This window comes from Somniosus microcephalus, unplaced genomic scaffold (assembly GCF_052327205.1).
Source record: "Somniosus microcephalus isolate GS21.2 unplaced genomic scaffold, FLI_Smic_1.0 unresolved_chr1, whole genome shotgun sequence".
Lineage (NCBI taxonomy): Eukaryota > Metazoa > Chordata > Chondrichthyes > Squaliformes > Somniosidae > Somniosus > Somniosus microcephalus.
This window is the reverse complement of record NW_028225179.1, coordinates 135,007,712-135,023,641: the sequence shown is the minus strand read 5'-3', so window position 1 is coordinate 135,023,641 and position 15,930 is coordinate 135,007,712. Positions and strand designations below refer to the sequence as shown.

At 47.0% G+C, this 15,930-nt stretch overlaps 1 protein-coding gene across 3 annotated transcripts in view; it reads left to right on the top strand.

Moving 5' to 3' along the window:
- The window catches only part of LOC147095909 (uncharacterized), a 78,842-nt gene that overhangs the window by 37,657 nt on the left and 25,255 nt on the right, over positions 1-15,930 (top strand). For 2 of the 3 annotated variants that reach the window (XM_085974921.1, XM_085974920.1), the window contains 2 exons: positions 6,148-6,261; positions 14,357-14,396. In XM_085974921.1, coding sequence (XP_085831047.1) covers positions 6,148-6,261; positions 14,357-14,396 — 154 coding nt within the window. Of the gene's footprint in view, positions 1-6,147; positions 6,262-6,869; positions 6,893-14,356; positions 14,397-15,930 lie in introns of all 3 variants that reach the window. The other variant, XR_015074839.1, reaches the window with a different exon arrangement.

The following is a 15,930-nucleotide window of genomic DNA, read 5'->3' as shown; positions in this document are numbered from 1 at the left end:
TGGTGACATGGCAAACGTGTTCTTATGGCATCTCTTTACACTCTGCCCCGTCCTAACTCGCACCAAGTCCCGTTCACCCATCACCCCTGTGCTCACTCACCTACATTGGCTCCCAGTTAAGCAACGCCTCGATTTCACAATTCTCATCCTTGTTTTCAAATCCCTGCAAGGCCTCGAACCTCCTCCAGCCCCACAACACTCCGAGGTATCTGCGCTCCTCTAACTCTGACCGCCCCAATTTAAATTGTGCGCCATTGACGGCCGTGCCTTCAGCTGCCTGGGCCCTAAGCTCTGGAATTTGCCCCCAAAAGCTCTTTCTCCTCCTTTAAGACGCTCCTTAAAACCTACCTCTTTGACCAAGCATTTGGTCATCTGCCCTAATTTCTCCTTATGTGGCTCGGTGTCAAATTTTGTTTTATAACGCTCCTGTGAAGCGCCTTGGGACATTTTGCTATGTTAACTGTTGAGTCTGTGTTTCCAAGTGCAGTTATAATGAATAACAGGACACAGACAACAGAAATAAGTAAACAGGTCTTTAGTGATTGAGGGTCAGGACAGAACTGAGGTACACTTTGCTCCGCAGGGTTTATATACCGGTGTGGTCACCACCGGTACTACAATGTACAGGAGCCGTTAAAAAGTAGTCCATCACCTTAAGGTATCCTCTTAAGGTAGTACAGTTTACATACACTACAATTCCTCCCCTTTTAGCTTAACAGTGGACACCCCCAATTAATACACTACATGGATAACATATATACAATTTACACACAAGAACTGTTCAAAGATTCAGTCTCTGAGGAGGCCTCCTGATCCGGCCCGGATAACGCCTTTCAGGGATCTCTGGTTCCCGTTGCTGGGGTGACTCATCCACTTGATCTCCTATGGATTCAACATCATCCAATACGTTCGAGTCTGAGGTAGATGCTACAGGCTCAATAAGTTCTTCAACTGGTGTCTCTGCTGTAGACATGGGGTCAACCCTTGTTCTCGATTCCACAAGTTGGTCAGCATGACGTCGTATTACGTTCTCTCCAACGTCTACCGTGTACATCAAGGGTCCTTGCCGTGCACGAATTGTCCCAGGTTGCCATTTATCATCCCTATAGTCCCTGGCCAACACTGGTTGTCCTATTTCAAAACTACGAGTGGCCTTTTTATTTACATGCTGGAATTGCTTGTTTACGACTTCCCGTCGCACATTGGGTTTTAACAAATCCAACCGGGACCGCAACCATCTGTTATAGAACATTATGGCAGGGCTTTGATTTGTCACTGCATGCGTGGCATTTCGATACGCCATTAGGAAATTGTCCACCTTGTGTTGCAGTGGAATATGATCTTCACTCATGGCCTTTATCGCCTTTTTGAACGTTTGTACAAATCTCTCGGCCAACCCATTTGTAGCCGGATGATATGGGGCAGATGTATAGTGTTTCACCCCATTCTTTTTCATGAATTTCTGGAATTCTTCTGACACGAACTGTGGTCCGCTGTCTGAACATAATTGCTCCGGCAATCCATTCCTTGCAAATATGGTTCTTAGAACTGCAATCGTCTTCTCAGAGGTAGTGGTCGACATCGTAATCACTTCTGGCCATTTAGAATGTGCGTCTACTGCTATCAAAAACATGGAATCCTTGAATGGACCTGCAAAGTCGATATGCACACGTTGCCATGGGGCTGAAGGCCATTCCCACAGATGCAGCGGTGCAATTGGAGGTGCGTTCTGAACTTTTTGGCACCCTGAGCAGCTTTTAGTCAGATCCTCTATTTGTTTGTCGATACCTGGCCACCACACATAAGCCCTAGCAAGGCTTTTCATCTTGACTCCCCCCAGATGACCTTCGTGCAATTCTTTTAGAACTCTCTCCCTTAATTTAGGAGGAATAATCACCCTTGTTCCATACATCAATGTTCCTTGACATACGGACAGCTGTTCTCGTCTGGCTGAGAATGCTGGTAACAGTGGTTCGCCATGTGCTGGCCATCCCTTCACTGTCAAGTCGTAGACCCGAGATAGTGTCGGGTCATTTCGGGTCTCTCTCTCAATACCCGCATTGGTGACTGGTAAGCATTCGATGATGGTCGAGTGAAATATCTCGACAGGGTCAACTGCCGGTGCCTCTTCCGCTGTAGGTAGTGGCAGGCGCGACAGCCCATCAGCATTACCATGTTGCTTTGTACCTTTGAATTCAATATCATATTGATGTGCCCCTAGGAAAAGGGACCATCTCTGAAGCCTCTGTGCCGTCATTACCGGAACACCCTTCTTAGGGTTGAAAATGGAAACCAACGGCTGGTGATCTGTCAGCAGCGTAAACTTTTGGCCTTGCAGGTAATGGTTAAATTTCTTAACTCCCCACACGAGGCTGAGAGCCTCCCTATCTATCTGAGCATAGTTGCGCTCAGTGGAGGTCAATGATCTGGATGCGAAGGCGACTGGCCTTTCTGAGCCATCTGGAAACTTATGTGAGAGCACTGCCCCGATACCATATGGAGAAGCATCACAAGCTAAGCGAATAGGCAGCGTTGGGTTAAAGTGAGCCAACACTTCCTTAGAGGTGATCAGTGCCTTGCTCTTTTGAAAAGCCCGCTTACAATCATCGCTCCACTTCCATGGTATTCCCGTTTGCAAAAGAGTGTTTAGCGGGTGTAACACCATGGATAAATTTGGAAGAAACTTGTGGTAATAGTTAACCAACCCGAGGAACGACCTCAACTGGGATACATTTTCCGGTGCTGGAGCTTTGACAACAGCTTCGATCTTGTCAGGTGACTTATGGAGCCCCTCCTGGTCAATGACGTGGCCGCAGTACGAGATTCGCTTTTGAAAGAACTCGCATTTCTGGCGATTAGCTCTTAGCCCATATTCTTTCAATCTGATGAGCACCTGCTCCAAATTCGCGAGGTGATCATTATCGTTATATCCTGTAATCAGGATGTCATCCAGGTAGCATTCTGTGCCTGGGATTCCCTGCAATACCTGCTCCATGGCCCTTTGCCAAATCGCTGGAGCCGATGCCACTCCAAAAACCAGCCTATTATACCGATATAAGCCCTTATGTGTGTTGATCGTGAGATACTGGCGTGACGCTTCATCAACTTCCATCTGTAGGTACGCCTGTGCCAGGTCTATCTTGGTGAAGTGCTTCCTGCCAGACAGCGAAGCGAAGATATCTTCAATCCGCGGAAGCGGATATTGCACCGTGTGAAGAACTGGATTAACAGCGATCTTGAAATCGCCACAAATGCGAACCTTCCCAGGTTCCCCCGGCTTGTTGCTCAACAAACGCTTCATGACAGGAACAATGGGTGTAGCCCATTCGCTCCAGTCCACCTTGGACAGTACCCCTGAACATTCTAGCCCTTCCAGCTCTGCTTCCACAGCAGGTCGTATCGCATAAGGCACCGGTCTGGCTTTGAAAAATTTTGGGTTTGCATGTTCTTCAACCTTGATGGTTGCCGTAATTCCTTTCAGTGTTCCAAGTCCCTGTTGGAACACCTCCTTAGCATTGTCTAAGATTTTGGACAGTCGTTTAGGTTTGACGTCGTCCTCCTTACAGGCATCCACAGTCAGTGCTTGTATGGAATGCCAGTCCAAATTTATTCTCCGGATCCATTCCCATCCCAGTAGTGGCGGACCTCCATCAGGTAACACATACAAGTCCATTTTCTGACTTTCTTTACCATTGTAGACCACATTTACTTTTATCTTTCCTTTGGGGTATACTATTTGCCCCGTGTATGTTTTCAATACAATCTCCGTATCCCTCAGGCGAATGTGCGAGAATAACCTTTTGTAATCTTGCTTATTCATGACCGTTAATGCCGACCCTGTGTCCAATTCCATCTTCACTTGAACTCCTGCTATCTGGAGCATGACCCAGATAGTTTGGTGGTCTGCTGTGTTACCCACATTATGTATTTTCAGACAACCCAGCTCCTTACTGCTGGAGTCTGAATCCGTCTTCTGTTCATCCGAACTGTTCTCTGTCACCTTGTGTACTTTTTTGTACTTCTCCTGCGGTGACTTTTTGCTGCTGGTCTTCTTTCCTGACCGGCATACTCTCGCTATGTGACCAAGTTTGCCACATTGCCTGCATTCTTTGTCTTTGAACCAGCACTGGTTCTGGTCATGCGTTGTCCTTCCGCAACTATAGCACTTTACTGCGCCCAATGCCATTTCATTGGTGCTGAATTCCAGTGGCCTTTGCTGTATCTCTGCAGCGCCCTGTGTTGCTGCATCGTGGGATGCTGCAATGCTAAAAGCTTTGTCCAGCGTAAGATCCTTTTCCTCTAGCAGTCGCTTCTGGGTTCCTTCCCTTAGGAGCCCACACACAAACTTATCTCTCAGTGCGTCTGCTAGTCCGGTTCCGAACTGGCAGTACTTTGATAACTTGCGCAGTTCTGTTAGGAATTCAGCGTTGCTTTCTTCTTTAAGTTGAATTCTTTTGTAGAATTTAAATCGTTCCGCTATCAGCAGCGGTGTGGGGTTTAAATGCTCTTGCAGGATAGTAACAATATCCGCAAAACTCTTCCCTACCGGTTTGTCTGGGGTTACCAGGTTCCTTAATAACCCATACGTCTTCGCACCCATCGAGTTTAATAGGGTTAGTGCTTTCTTATCATCCGGTACATCATTCGTTGTACAGTAAACTTCGATGCGTTCCACATAAGTGGCCCAATCTTCCACATCGTTATCAAAAGCAGTGATGTTACCCGTTTTTGGCATCCTTGCTGAGTTTCTCCTTTCCCTTCGGATATTATTTAATATGATGACTTTTAAAAAAAAAAATTATTTAAGATGGCGGCTTTTCCCGCGCTTGACGGCTTTTCCTGCGCTTGTCTTCTTCCCCCGCCGACTCAAGATGGCGATTCCCGCGCTGTTGCCGTCCACGCCTCCCAGCGGTCCTTCATGCCTTTATTTTCCTTGCGCTGCTGCTCTTGTTGCCCCGCCGCTCCCGCGGTCCTTGTGGCAATAAAGCGCTTTTCTGGCTGCTGCGCGTCTCTGCCCCGATTGCAGTCCGGCCCCTGACACCGGCTGCGGTCATGTTCTCCGCCCTTTTCTTCGTTTTCCCTCCCCTTCTCCCACTGACAACTCGGCCGACCTCCCCCCCGTGCCGCTCGATCGGGCTTACCCGCCGCTGTCGTAGAAGGGATGATCACTGCCTGTTGCTGATGTTGGACTTCGTGGCCAGAAAACCAACCCGGGTTCCCGATGGCCTCCCGTGCGATGCAGTGCTCAGCAGGATGTTGAGGGCGGATGCCCTTTTTCGATGTCCGTTTCTGAGGACGAAGCTTCCTTGGATGCAAAACTGCCGCTAGGTACGATCAGACTCGTCGCCACTGTTCAGTCTGTGTTTCCAAGTGCAGTTATAATGAATAATAGGACACAGACAACAGAAATAAGTAAACAGGTCTTTAGTGATTGAGGGTCAGGACAGAACTGAGGTACACTTTGCTCCGCAGGGTTTATATACCTGTGTGGTCACCACCGGTACTACAATGTACAGGAGCCGTTAAAAAGTAGTCCATCACCTTAAGGTATCCTCTTAATGTAGTACAGGTTACATACACTACATTAACGGGGCAATATCAATGCCATCTCATTAAAACATACAAGATTCTATCTCATTGAAACATACAAGATTCTGAAGGGGGATTGACAGGGTAGATTCTGAGAGGTTGTTTCCCCTGGCTGGAGTGTCTAGAACCAGGGGGCACAGTCTCAGGATAAGGGGTCGGCCATTTAAGACTGAGATGAGGAGGAATTTCTTCACTCAGAGGATGGTGAATTTTTGGAATTCTCTGCCCCGGAGTGCTGTGGATGCTGAGTGTTTGAGTATATTCAAGGCTGAGATAGATAGATTTTTGGACTCTAGGGGAATCACGGGACGTGGAAATCAGGCAGGAAAGTGGAGTTGAGTTCGATGATCAGCCATGATCTTATTGAATGGCAGAGCAGGCTCGAGGGGCCGTGTGGCCGACTCCTGCTCCTATTTCTTATGTTCTTACAAGTTGTTGTTGCGAAGAGGAAAGCAGAAATCACCCCGCTCCCCTCCCCCCCTCCCGTCCCGCCCCCCCAACCGACACAGCACAATTTCGAAATAAATTTTAAAATCTCGGACACATTCTATTTTGCAGTCAATCCTGAAAATGGCATGGGAATGACTGGTGTCATCATCATTGGGACGACAGTGCTAATCGTCTTTGTAATCTTCTTGGCAATTGTAATAATTAAAAGAAACAGAGCTTATGGTAAGTATTTGGAATTAAATTTTTCGTTTTCTCATGGGCCTCAGTTTATTACATAGAATTGCATCGAATTACATAGAATTTACAGCATAGGCCCAACTGGTCCGTGCTGATGTTTATGCTCCTCACCAGCCTCCTCACCACCCTACTTCATCTCACCCTATCAGCATATCCTTCTATTGCTTTCTCCCTCATGTGCTTATCCAGCTTCCCCTTAAATCCATCTGCGCTATTCACCTCAACCACTCTCTATGATAGCGAGTTCCACATTCTCACCACTCTCTGGGTAAAGAAGATTCTCCTGAATTCCTTATTGGATTTATTAGTAACTATCTTATATTTTTGGCCCCTAGTTCTGGTCTTCTCACAAGAGGAAACATCTTCTCTATCTCTACCCTATCGAACCCCTTCATAATTTTAAAAACCTCTATCACCTCGGCCTTCTCTTTTCTAAAGAAACAGGCTTCAACCTGTTCAGTCTGTCCTGATAGTTATAAACTCTTTACTTAGATATTTACTGTCAATCGGCATAGCCAATGAATATTTAAAAGATGTTCCATAAACTCTATAACTGTGTCGTAAACCGGTATCACCATTGCTTTATTTTGCAGTTTCACGGCAAGAAGTCAGAGAGGTGAGTTCAGTCCATAATCAGCTTTTTAAAATAAATGTGGGAGACTTACTGAAAGTACATTGCAGCACTCCAGTGAAACTGAATAAAGTCACAACAAGTCTGTATGTTTCTGTCTCTCTCTCTCTCGCTCTCCCACTCTTTCTCTATCTCTCTCTCTCTGTCTCTTTCTCACTCTCTGTCTTTTTCTCACTCCCTAGCCGCGATTTTGCCAGCGCTCAGAGGGCGGGTTCGGAGTCGGAATGATTGACAGCGGATTGGGAGCCCGCTCCGAACTCACCTCCATGTAAATTTCCAAAGTGTCGGGTCTGCGATTTCAGCACAGACCCGACACCAAGCGGCGGGGGAGGCATTTAAGATGGTTAAATGCTTGTTAAGAGCTTGTTAACTACTATTTTGCCAGCCTATTTCTATTTTACCACTTTTCTTAATGAGGTTCGCATCGTTTGGAGATCACGTCAGGTATGATCTTACTGAAACAAATAAGATACTGAGGGGGCTCGACAAGGTAGAAGCAGAGAGGATGTTTCCCCTCGTAGGGGAAATCGAGAACGCGGGGGCAAAGTTTTAGAATAAAGGGTCGCCCTTTTAGAACTGAGATGAGGAGGAATTTCTTCTCTCAGAGGGTCGTAAATCTGTGGAATTCTCTGCCCCAGAGAGCCGTGGAGGCTGGGTCATTAAATACATTTAAGGTGGAGATAGACAAATTTTTGCAAGATAAGGGAGTGAAGGGTTATGGGGAGCGGGCAGGGAAGTGGCTTTGAGCCCAAGATCAGCCAGGATCTTATTGAATGGCGGAGCAGGCTCGAGGGGCCAAGTGGCCTATTCCTGCTCCTATTTCTTATGTTCTTATGTAGCTCGGGTTCTCTATGTCTCCCCATTGCTGTGAATAGGTGACAGCTGCAAAAGTGGTATGAAAGCTACCATTTCACAGCTGTTCACTTTCCAATGTCAGAAGCTTGAGCCTTCAGGACTCGGAAGACACTTTTGATATATATGCAGTTTGGAAGTGCTTGGAGTAAACTCTCTATCCACTGTCACCTCCTTGGAGCAAGCTCTCTCACCATTGACAGATCGCTTCTGTCATCTCAACTTCAGCTGCCATCTATTCCAGAAACATCGGTGCCCTTGAAAAAATCTCACCTTGGTCCCCTAAATCCCTTCACGATCAGCCCCAGCACCAACATCACCAGGCACACCAACATCACCAACAACAACAACACCAACCTTCTCTGCAATCACCTGATGCTGCACAGGACACAGGGCATCAGCACCCGACAGCATTGCTGCCTGGGAGGCCAGCGATGGCATCACCATGGCGCTGTACACCCTGGCTGCCACATGATGCACAAGGTTGACAGCACCCCACACCAGCACCATAAAGCATCCCTACAATGTCCAAGCCATTCCTTTCACACTCATCACAATTGGGGGGTGGGGGTGGGGGGGAAGTTATGTTTCAACATTCACTGGAACTCACTAAGACACTTCTAAATGTGAGCATAGATCTGTCCAATAAGGTAAAGTGTTGAAACTATAGATTTCAATGTTTGACAACACATTAACAGAAACTTCACATGAACATTGGCTAAACCACACAAGTGCCTACCCTTGTGTGTTGTTAATTCGTAAGCTTGCAGAAGAATGTGGGTGAGTGTGAGGGGTGCCTAGTGAGAGGGGAAGTGATAATGTAGATTATCTCCCTACTGTCTGCCACAGGGAAAGTCATCGCAAGAATCCTCCTCAATCGCCTTCTCCCAATGGCTGAAGAGTTCCTCCCAGAGTCGCAATGCAGATTCCGCCCACTAAGGGGCACAATGGATATGATCTTCACTGCGCGTCAACTACAAGAGAAATGCAGGGAACAGCATCAACTGCTGTACATGGCCTTCTTTGACCTCACAAAGGCCTTCGACACCATCAACCGTGAGAGATTATGGAGTGTCCTCCTCAAATTCGGCTGCCCTCAAAAGATTGTCACCATCCTCCGCCTGCTTCACGACGACATGCAAGCCATGATCCTGACCAACGGATCGACCACAGACCCAATTCATGTACGGACCAGGGTCAAGCAAGGCTGTGTCATCGCACCAATGCTCGATCTTCCTGGTTGCAATGCTCCTTCTCACCCTCAGTCAGCTCCCCACTGGAGTGGAGCTAAACTACAGAACAAACGGGAAACTGTTCAACCTCTGTCGCCTCCAATCCAGATCCAAGAACCTCCCATCCTCTGTCATCGAATTACAGTACGCAGACGATGCTTGCATCTGCGCACACTCTGAGGCCGAACTCCAAACCATCGTCAATGCCTTCACCGAAGCGTACGAGAGCATGGGCCTTACACTAAACATCCGTAAGACAAAGGTACTCTACCAACCTGCCCCCGCCACACTGTACTGCCCCCCCGATTATCAAAATCCATGACGAGGCCTTGGACAATGTGGGCCACTTTCCATACCTCGGGAGCCTACTGTCAACAAGGGCAGACGTCGATGGCAAAGTCCAACACCGCCTTCAGTGTGCCAGTGCAGCCTTCGGTCGCCTGAGGAAGAGAGTGTTTGAAGACCAGGACCTCAAACCCAGCACTAAGCTCATGAGCAGCAGTGATACCCGCCCTCCTGTATGCTTTAGAGACATGGACCATGTACAGCAGGCACCTCAAAGCACTGCAGAGGTACCACCAACGCTGCCTCCGAAAGATCCTGCAAATTAATTGGCAGGATAGGCGCACCAATGTCAGTATTCTCGCTCAGGCCAACACCCCAGCATTGAAGCTTTGACCACGCTCGATCAGCTCCGATGGACGGGCCACATCGTCCGCATGCCCGATACGAAACTCCCAAAACAAGCGCTCTACTTGGAGCTCCGACACAGCAAGAGAGCCCCAGGTGGGCAGAAGAAATGCTTCAAGGACACCCTCAATGCCTCCTTGAGAAAGTGCAACATCGCCACCGACACCTGGGAATCCCTGGCCCAAGACCGCACAAAGTGGAGGAGAAGCATCGGGGAAGGTGCCGAACAGCTCGAGTCTCTTCCCCGGGAGCAAGCGGAAGCCAAGCACAAACAGCGGAAGGAGCACAAGTCAACCCAAGCACCCCACCCACTCACCCGCCCCTTCAACCACCGTCTACCCTACCTGTGACAGAGACTGTAGGTCCCGCATTGGACTCATCAGTCACCTGAGAACTCATTTTTAGTGTGGAAGCAAGTCATCCTCGGTTCTGAGGAACTGCCTAAGAAGAAGAAGAGAAGAATGTAGTTAGAGAGGGACTGGTAGAGGTGCAAAGTAAGTTGGTGTGAGTAAAGATGTGCAAGAGTAGGGTAGGGAAGACAGAGTAATGTGGATGTGATAAGTGGCACAGCAGATGAGGTTGAGTGTGGCTTGGCAGTAACGCTTTGTGATCTACTGAGATCTTTGAAAGACTTGCGCAACTGCAGCCTGGTCCTCCTGATGAAATCCCTGCTTGTGCCCTCCTGTGCAATGTGTAACCAGGCTGCGTTACAGTCAGAAATGGGAGAATTTATAATGGGGAACAAGGAAATGGCAGAGCAATTAAACAAATACTGTGGTTCTGTCTTCATGGAAGAGGACACAAATAACTTCCCAGAAATGCTCGGGAACCAAGGGTCTAGTGAGAAGGAGGAATTAAAGGAAATCAGTATTAGTAAAAAAATAGTGCTGGAGAAATTAATGGGACCAAAAGCCGATAAATCCCAGGGCCTGATAATCTGCATCCCAGAGCACAAAAAGAGGTAGCCATGGAAATAGTGGATGCATTGGTTGTCATCTTCCAAAATTCTATGGATTATGGAACAGTTCCTGCAGATTGGAGGGTGGCAAATGTAACCCCACTATTTAAAAAGGGAGGGAGAGTAAACAGGGAACTACAGACCAGTTTGGCTAACATCAGTAGTAGAGAAAATGCAAGAGTCTATTATAAAGGATGTGATAACAGGACACTCAGAAAATATCAAGGGGGTTAGATAAAGTCAACTTGGATTTATGAAAGGGAAATCGTGTTTGACAAACCTGCTGGAGTTTTTTGAGGATGTAACTGGTAGAATAGATAAGGGAGAACCAGTGGATGTGGTGTATTTGGATTTTCAGAAGGCCTTTGATAAAGTCCCACATAAGAGGTTAGTGTGCAAAATTAAAGCACACGGGATTTGGGGTAATATACTGGCATGGATTGAAAATTGGTTAACAGACAGGAAACAGAGAGTAGGAATAAATGGGTCTTTTTCGGGGTGGCAGGAGGTGACTAGTGGGGTATCGCAGAGGTCAGTGCTTGGGCCCCAGCTATTCACAATGTATATCAATGATTTGGATGAGGGAACCAAATGTAATATTTCCAAGTTTGCTGACGACATGAAACTAGGTTGGATTGTGAGTTGTAAGGAGGATGCAAAGAGGCTTCAAGGCGATTTAGACAAGTTGAGTGAGTGGGCAAATACATGGCAGATGCAGTATAACGTGGATAAATGTGGTTACCCACTTCGGTAGGAAAAACAGAAAGGTAGAGTATTATTTAAATGTTGATAGATTGGGAAATGTTGATGTACAGAGGGACCTGGGTGTCCATGTACACCAGTCACTGAAAGCAAACATGCAGGTGCAGTAAGCAGTTAGGAAGGCAAATAGTATGTTGGCCTTCATTACAAGAGGATTTGAGTACAGGAGCAAGGATGTCTTACTACAGTTGTACAGGGCCTTGGTGAGACCGCACCTGGAGTATTGTGTGCAGTTTTGGTCTCCTTACCTAAGAAAAGATATACTTGCCATAGAGGGAGTGCAGCGAAGGTTCACCAGACTGATTCCTGGGATGGCAGGACTGACGTATGAGGAAAGATTGGGTTGACTAGGCCTGTATTCACTAGAGTTTAGAAGAATGAGAGGGGATCTCATTGAATCACAGAATCACAGAAACCCCACAGTGCAGATAGAGGCCATTTCGGCCCATCGAGCCTGCACCGACACATATCCCACCCTATCCCCGTAACCCCACGTATTTAATCCCCCTAACACTAAGGGTCAATTTATCATAGCCAATCAACCTAACCCGCACATCTTTGGACTGTGGGAGGAAACCGGAGCACCCGGAGGAAACCCACGCAAACACAGGGAGAATGTGCAAACTCCACACAGACAGTCACCCAAGGCTGGATTCGAACCCGGGTCCCTGGCGCTGTGAGGCAACAGTGCTAACCACTATGCCACCGTGCTGCCCTCGTTGAAACGTATAAAATTCTGACAGGTCTAGGCAGACTGGATGCAGGGAGGATGTTTCCCCTGGCTGGGGGGTCTAGAACGAGGGGTCACAGTCTCAGGATGTGGGGTAGGACTTTTAGGACTGAGATGAGGAGAAATTTCTTCACTCAAAGGGTGGTGAACCTGTGGAATTCTCTACAACAGAAGGCTGTGGAGGCCAAGTCACTGAATATATTTAAGAAAGAAATAGATAGATTTCTAGACACAAAAGGCATCAAGGGGTAGGGGGAGAGAGCGGGAATATGGTATTGAGATAGAGGATCAGCCATGATCATATTGAATGGCGGAGCAGGCTCAAAGGGCCAAATGGCCTACTCCTGCTCCTATCTTTCTATGTTTCTATGTTGATCTCCTGCGGAGGTCTCTTCCGCCCGTGGGAAGGGAACAGAGCCTGCCTGTGTGCTGTGACTCCCTCCATAAGCATATGGAGGGAGTTGTGGGAAAGCCTGGGTGCTGCCGTGCATCTTTGTGCAGCGCTTGTCAGTGTTTGGAGCACCTCAATGCTGTAGAACACTGACAGCACTACTGTCAAAATCAATTTGGACATGGCCCCTCTAAGGAAACCGGCTGATGACGCGTCATCAGATGACGTCATCAGACCCGCTTCCTACTAATTGGCCGGGAACCTCGCAGGGCCGGCTTAACAAGCCCTATTAATGTAAAATCACTTGGAGCATGTGGGCCGCAGTAGGCAGCAGGCTGGGACCGCGACACCGACCCCGGCCGCACCGGACCGATCTCGGTCGGCAAAATCGTGGCCCCGTCTCTTCCTCACTTTCTCTCTCTCCCTCTGTCCATTTCTCACTCACTCTCTCAGTTCAGTTCAGTTCAGTTCAGTTCAAATGCTTTATTGGCATGAAAGTTTACAGAGAACCATATTGCCAAAGCTTACATAGCAAAAAGGTACAGTTTTCCAACATTCTCTCTATCTCTCTCTCTCTGTCTCTTTCTCATTCTGTCTTTTTACTCCATTGCTCTCTCCCTTTGTCTCTTCCTCTGTGTTTCTCTGTCTGTTCCTATCACTTTCTCACTCACTCTTTCTCATTCTCTCTGTCTCTCCTTCTTTCTCTCTTTCTTTGTCTCTTTCTCTCTCTCTATCGCTATCTCTCTCTCTCCTTAATTCAGGATTTGAAAAAAAATTAACGAGGCTGAAACCTGAAAATAAAACAAAAGAAAATGATGGGAATACGCAATTGGTACGTTAGCATTTGAAAAGTAAAAGACAAGTTAGCCTGGGTAGAAACCTCCCACGAAATAAGAGAAAGGGCGGGGAGACAATGGGCAAAAATCCTTTGCAGGACTGGCCAACTACAACAAAAAACAGGGGAGGAGGCAAAAACGTACATACATTATTGGTCAGAAATGTGTTGGAATAAGTACCAGATATCCTGATTGGGTGAGATGGTTTCTGCACTTAAGTATGAATAATCAAGAGCAGGTCAGAGGCTGGGCATTCTGCAGCAGGTGTCTCACCTCCTGACTCCCCAAAGCCTTTCCACCATCTACAAGGCGCAAGTCCGGAGTGTGATGGAATACTCTCCACTTGCCTTGATGAGTGCAGCTCCAACAACACTCAAGAAGCTCGATACAATCCAGGAAAAAGCAGCCCGCTTGATTGGCACCCCATCCACCACCTTAAACATTCACTCCCTCCACCACCGACGTACCATGGCTGCAGTGTGTACCATCTACAAGATGCAATGCAGCAACTCGCCAAGGCTTCTTTGGCAGCACCTCCCAAACCCGCGACCTCTTCCACCTAGAAGGACAAGGGCAGCAGGGGCATGGGAACACCACCAGCTCCAAGTTCCATTCCAAGTCACTCACACCACCCTGACTTGGAAATATATTGACCGTTCCTTCATCATCACTGGGTCAAAATCCTGGAACTCCCTCCCTAACAGCACCGTGGGAGTACCTTCACCACACGGACTGCAGCGGTTCAAGAAGACGGCTCACCACCACCTTCTCAAGGGCAATTAGGGATGGACAAAAATGAATTTTTAAAAAATCAGTCCATATACAGGATTGAGTCTCCTTTGAGCCAGCAGTAATTTCACTCTAGTTATTATTGGAAGGTTTGTCAAATATTTTGTGATATAGAAATAGGAAGAATGTAAGTCATAATTTGTGCTACCTGCTGTGTTTCAAGGACATTAACTACCATTCAATTAACCTATTTATCTGATTTATTACAGGTTACAAGGACAACCACTGTAGAATGACATCATTTAAAAGGTAGGAGCTCATGCGTATTATGTAATTATTGATAATTACCTGACTATTAACTATAATGCATTTGTTTTATTCCAACCTTATGAATAATCAGAAAACGTCAAACTGACAGCAAAATTGCAACATAAAATTTATATAAATGTATTATATATTATATATCTGCGCTTCTCTAATTCTGCCCTCTTGAGCATCCCTGATTATAATCGCTCAGCCATTGGTGGCCGCGCCTTCTGTTCCCTAGGCCCTAAGGTCTGGAATTCCCTGCCTAAACCTCTCCGCCTCGCTACCTCTCTTTCCTCCTTTAAGACGCTCCTTAAAACCTACCTCTTTGACCAAGCTTTTGGTCGCCTGCCCTAATTTCTCCTTATGAGGCTCGGTGTCAAATTTTTTGTCTTACAATACTCCTTTGCAGTGCCTTAGGCCAATTTACTACGTTAAAGGCGCTATATAAATACCAGTTGTTGTTGTTATATAGTTAAAATATATATATATATGGTAGATGCAGAGAGGATGTTTTCCCTCGTGGGGAAATCTAGAACTCGGGGGCACAGTTTCAGAATAAAGGGTCGCCCTTTTAGAACTGAGATGAGGAGGAATTTCTTCTCTCAGGGGGTCGTAAATCTGTGGAATTCTCTGCCCCAGAGAGCTGTGGAGGCTGGGTCATTAAATACATTTAAGGTGGAGATAGACAGATTTTTGCAAGATAAGGGAGTGAAGGGTTATGGGGAGCGGGCAGGGAAGTGGCTTTGAGCCCAAGGTCAGCCATGATCTTATTGAATGGCGGAGCAGGCTCAAGGGGCCAAGTGGCCTATTCCCGCTCCTATTTCTTACGTTCTTATAAAATAAAGATTTACATCTAGACATATCATCATGCTTTCAACATCGCAGTGTAATGGATATGCAAGCAGGTGCAGCAGGCGGTTAAGAAGGCAAATGGTATGTTGGCCTTCGTAGCGAGAGGGTTCGAGTACAAGAACAAGGATGTCTTGCTACAGTTGTACAGGGCCTAGGTGAGACCACACCTTGAGTATTGTGTGCAGTTTTGGTTGCCTTATCTGAGGAAGGATGTTCTTGCCATGGAGGGAGTTCAGCGAAGATTCACCAAACTGATACCTGGGATGGCAGGAGTGACGTATGAGGAGAGATTGGGTCGACTGGGCTTATACTCGCTGGAGTTTAGAAGAATGAGAGGGGATCTCATTGAAACTTATAAAATTCTAACATGACTAGACAGACTGGATGCAGGAAGGATGTTCCCGATGGCCGGGGAGTCCAGAACCAGGGGTCACAGTCTAAAGATAAGGGGTAAGCCATTTAGGACAGAGATGAGGAGGAATTTCTTCACCCAGAGAGTGGTGAACCTGTGGAATTCTCTACCACAGAAGGCAGTGGAGGCCAATTCATTAAATATATTCAAGAAGGAGTTGGATATATTTCTTAAGGCTAAAGGGATCAAGGGATATGGGGAGAAGGCAGGGACAGGGTACTGAATTTGGATGATCAGCCATGATCTCATTAAATGGCGGAGCAGGCTCGA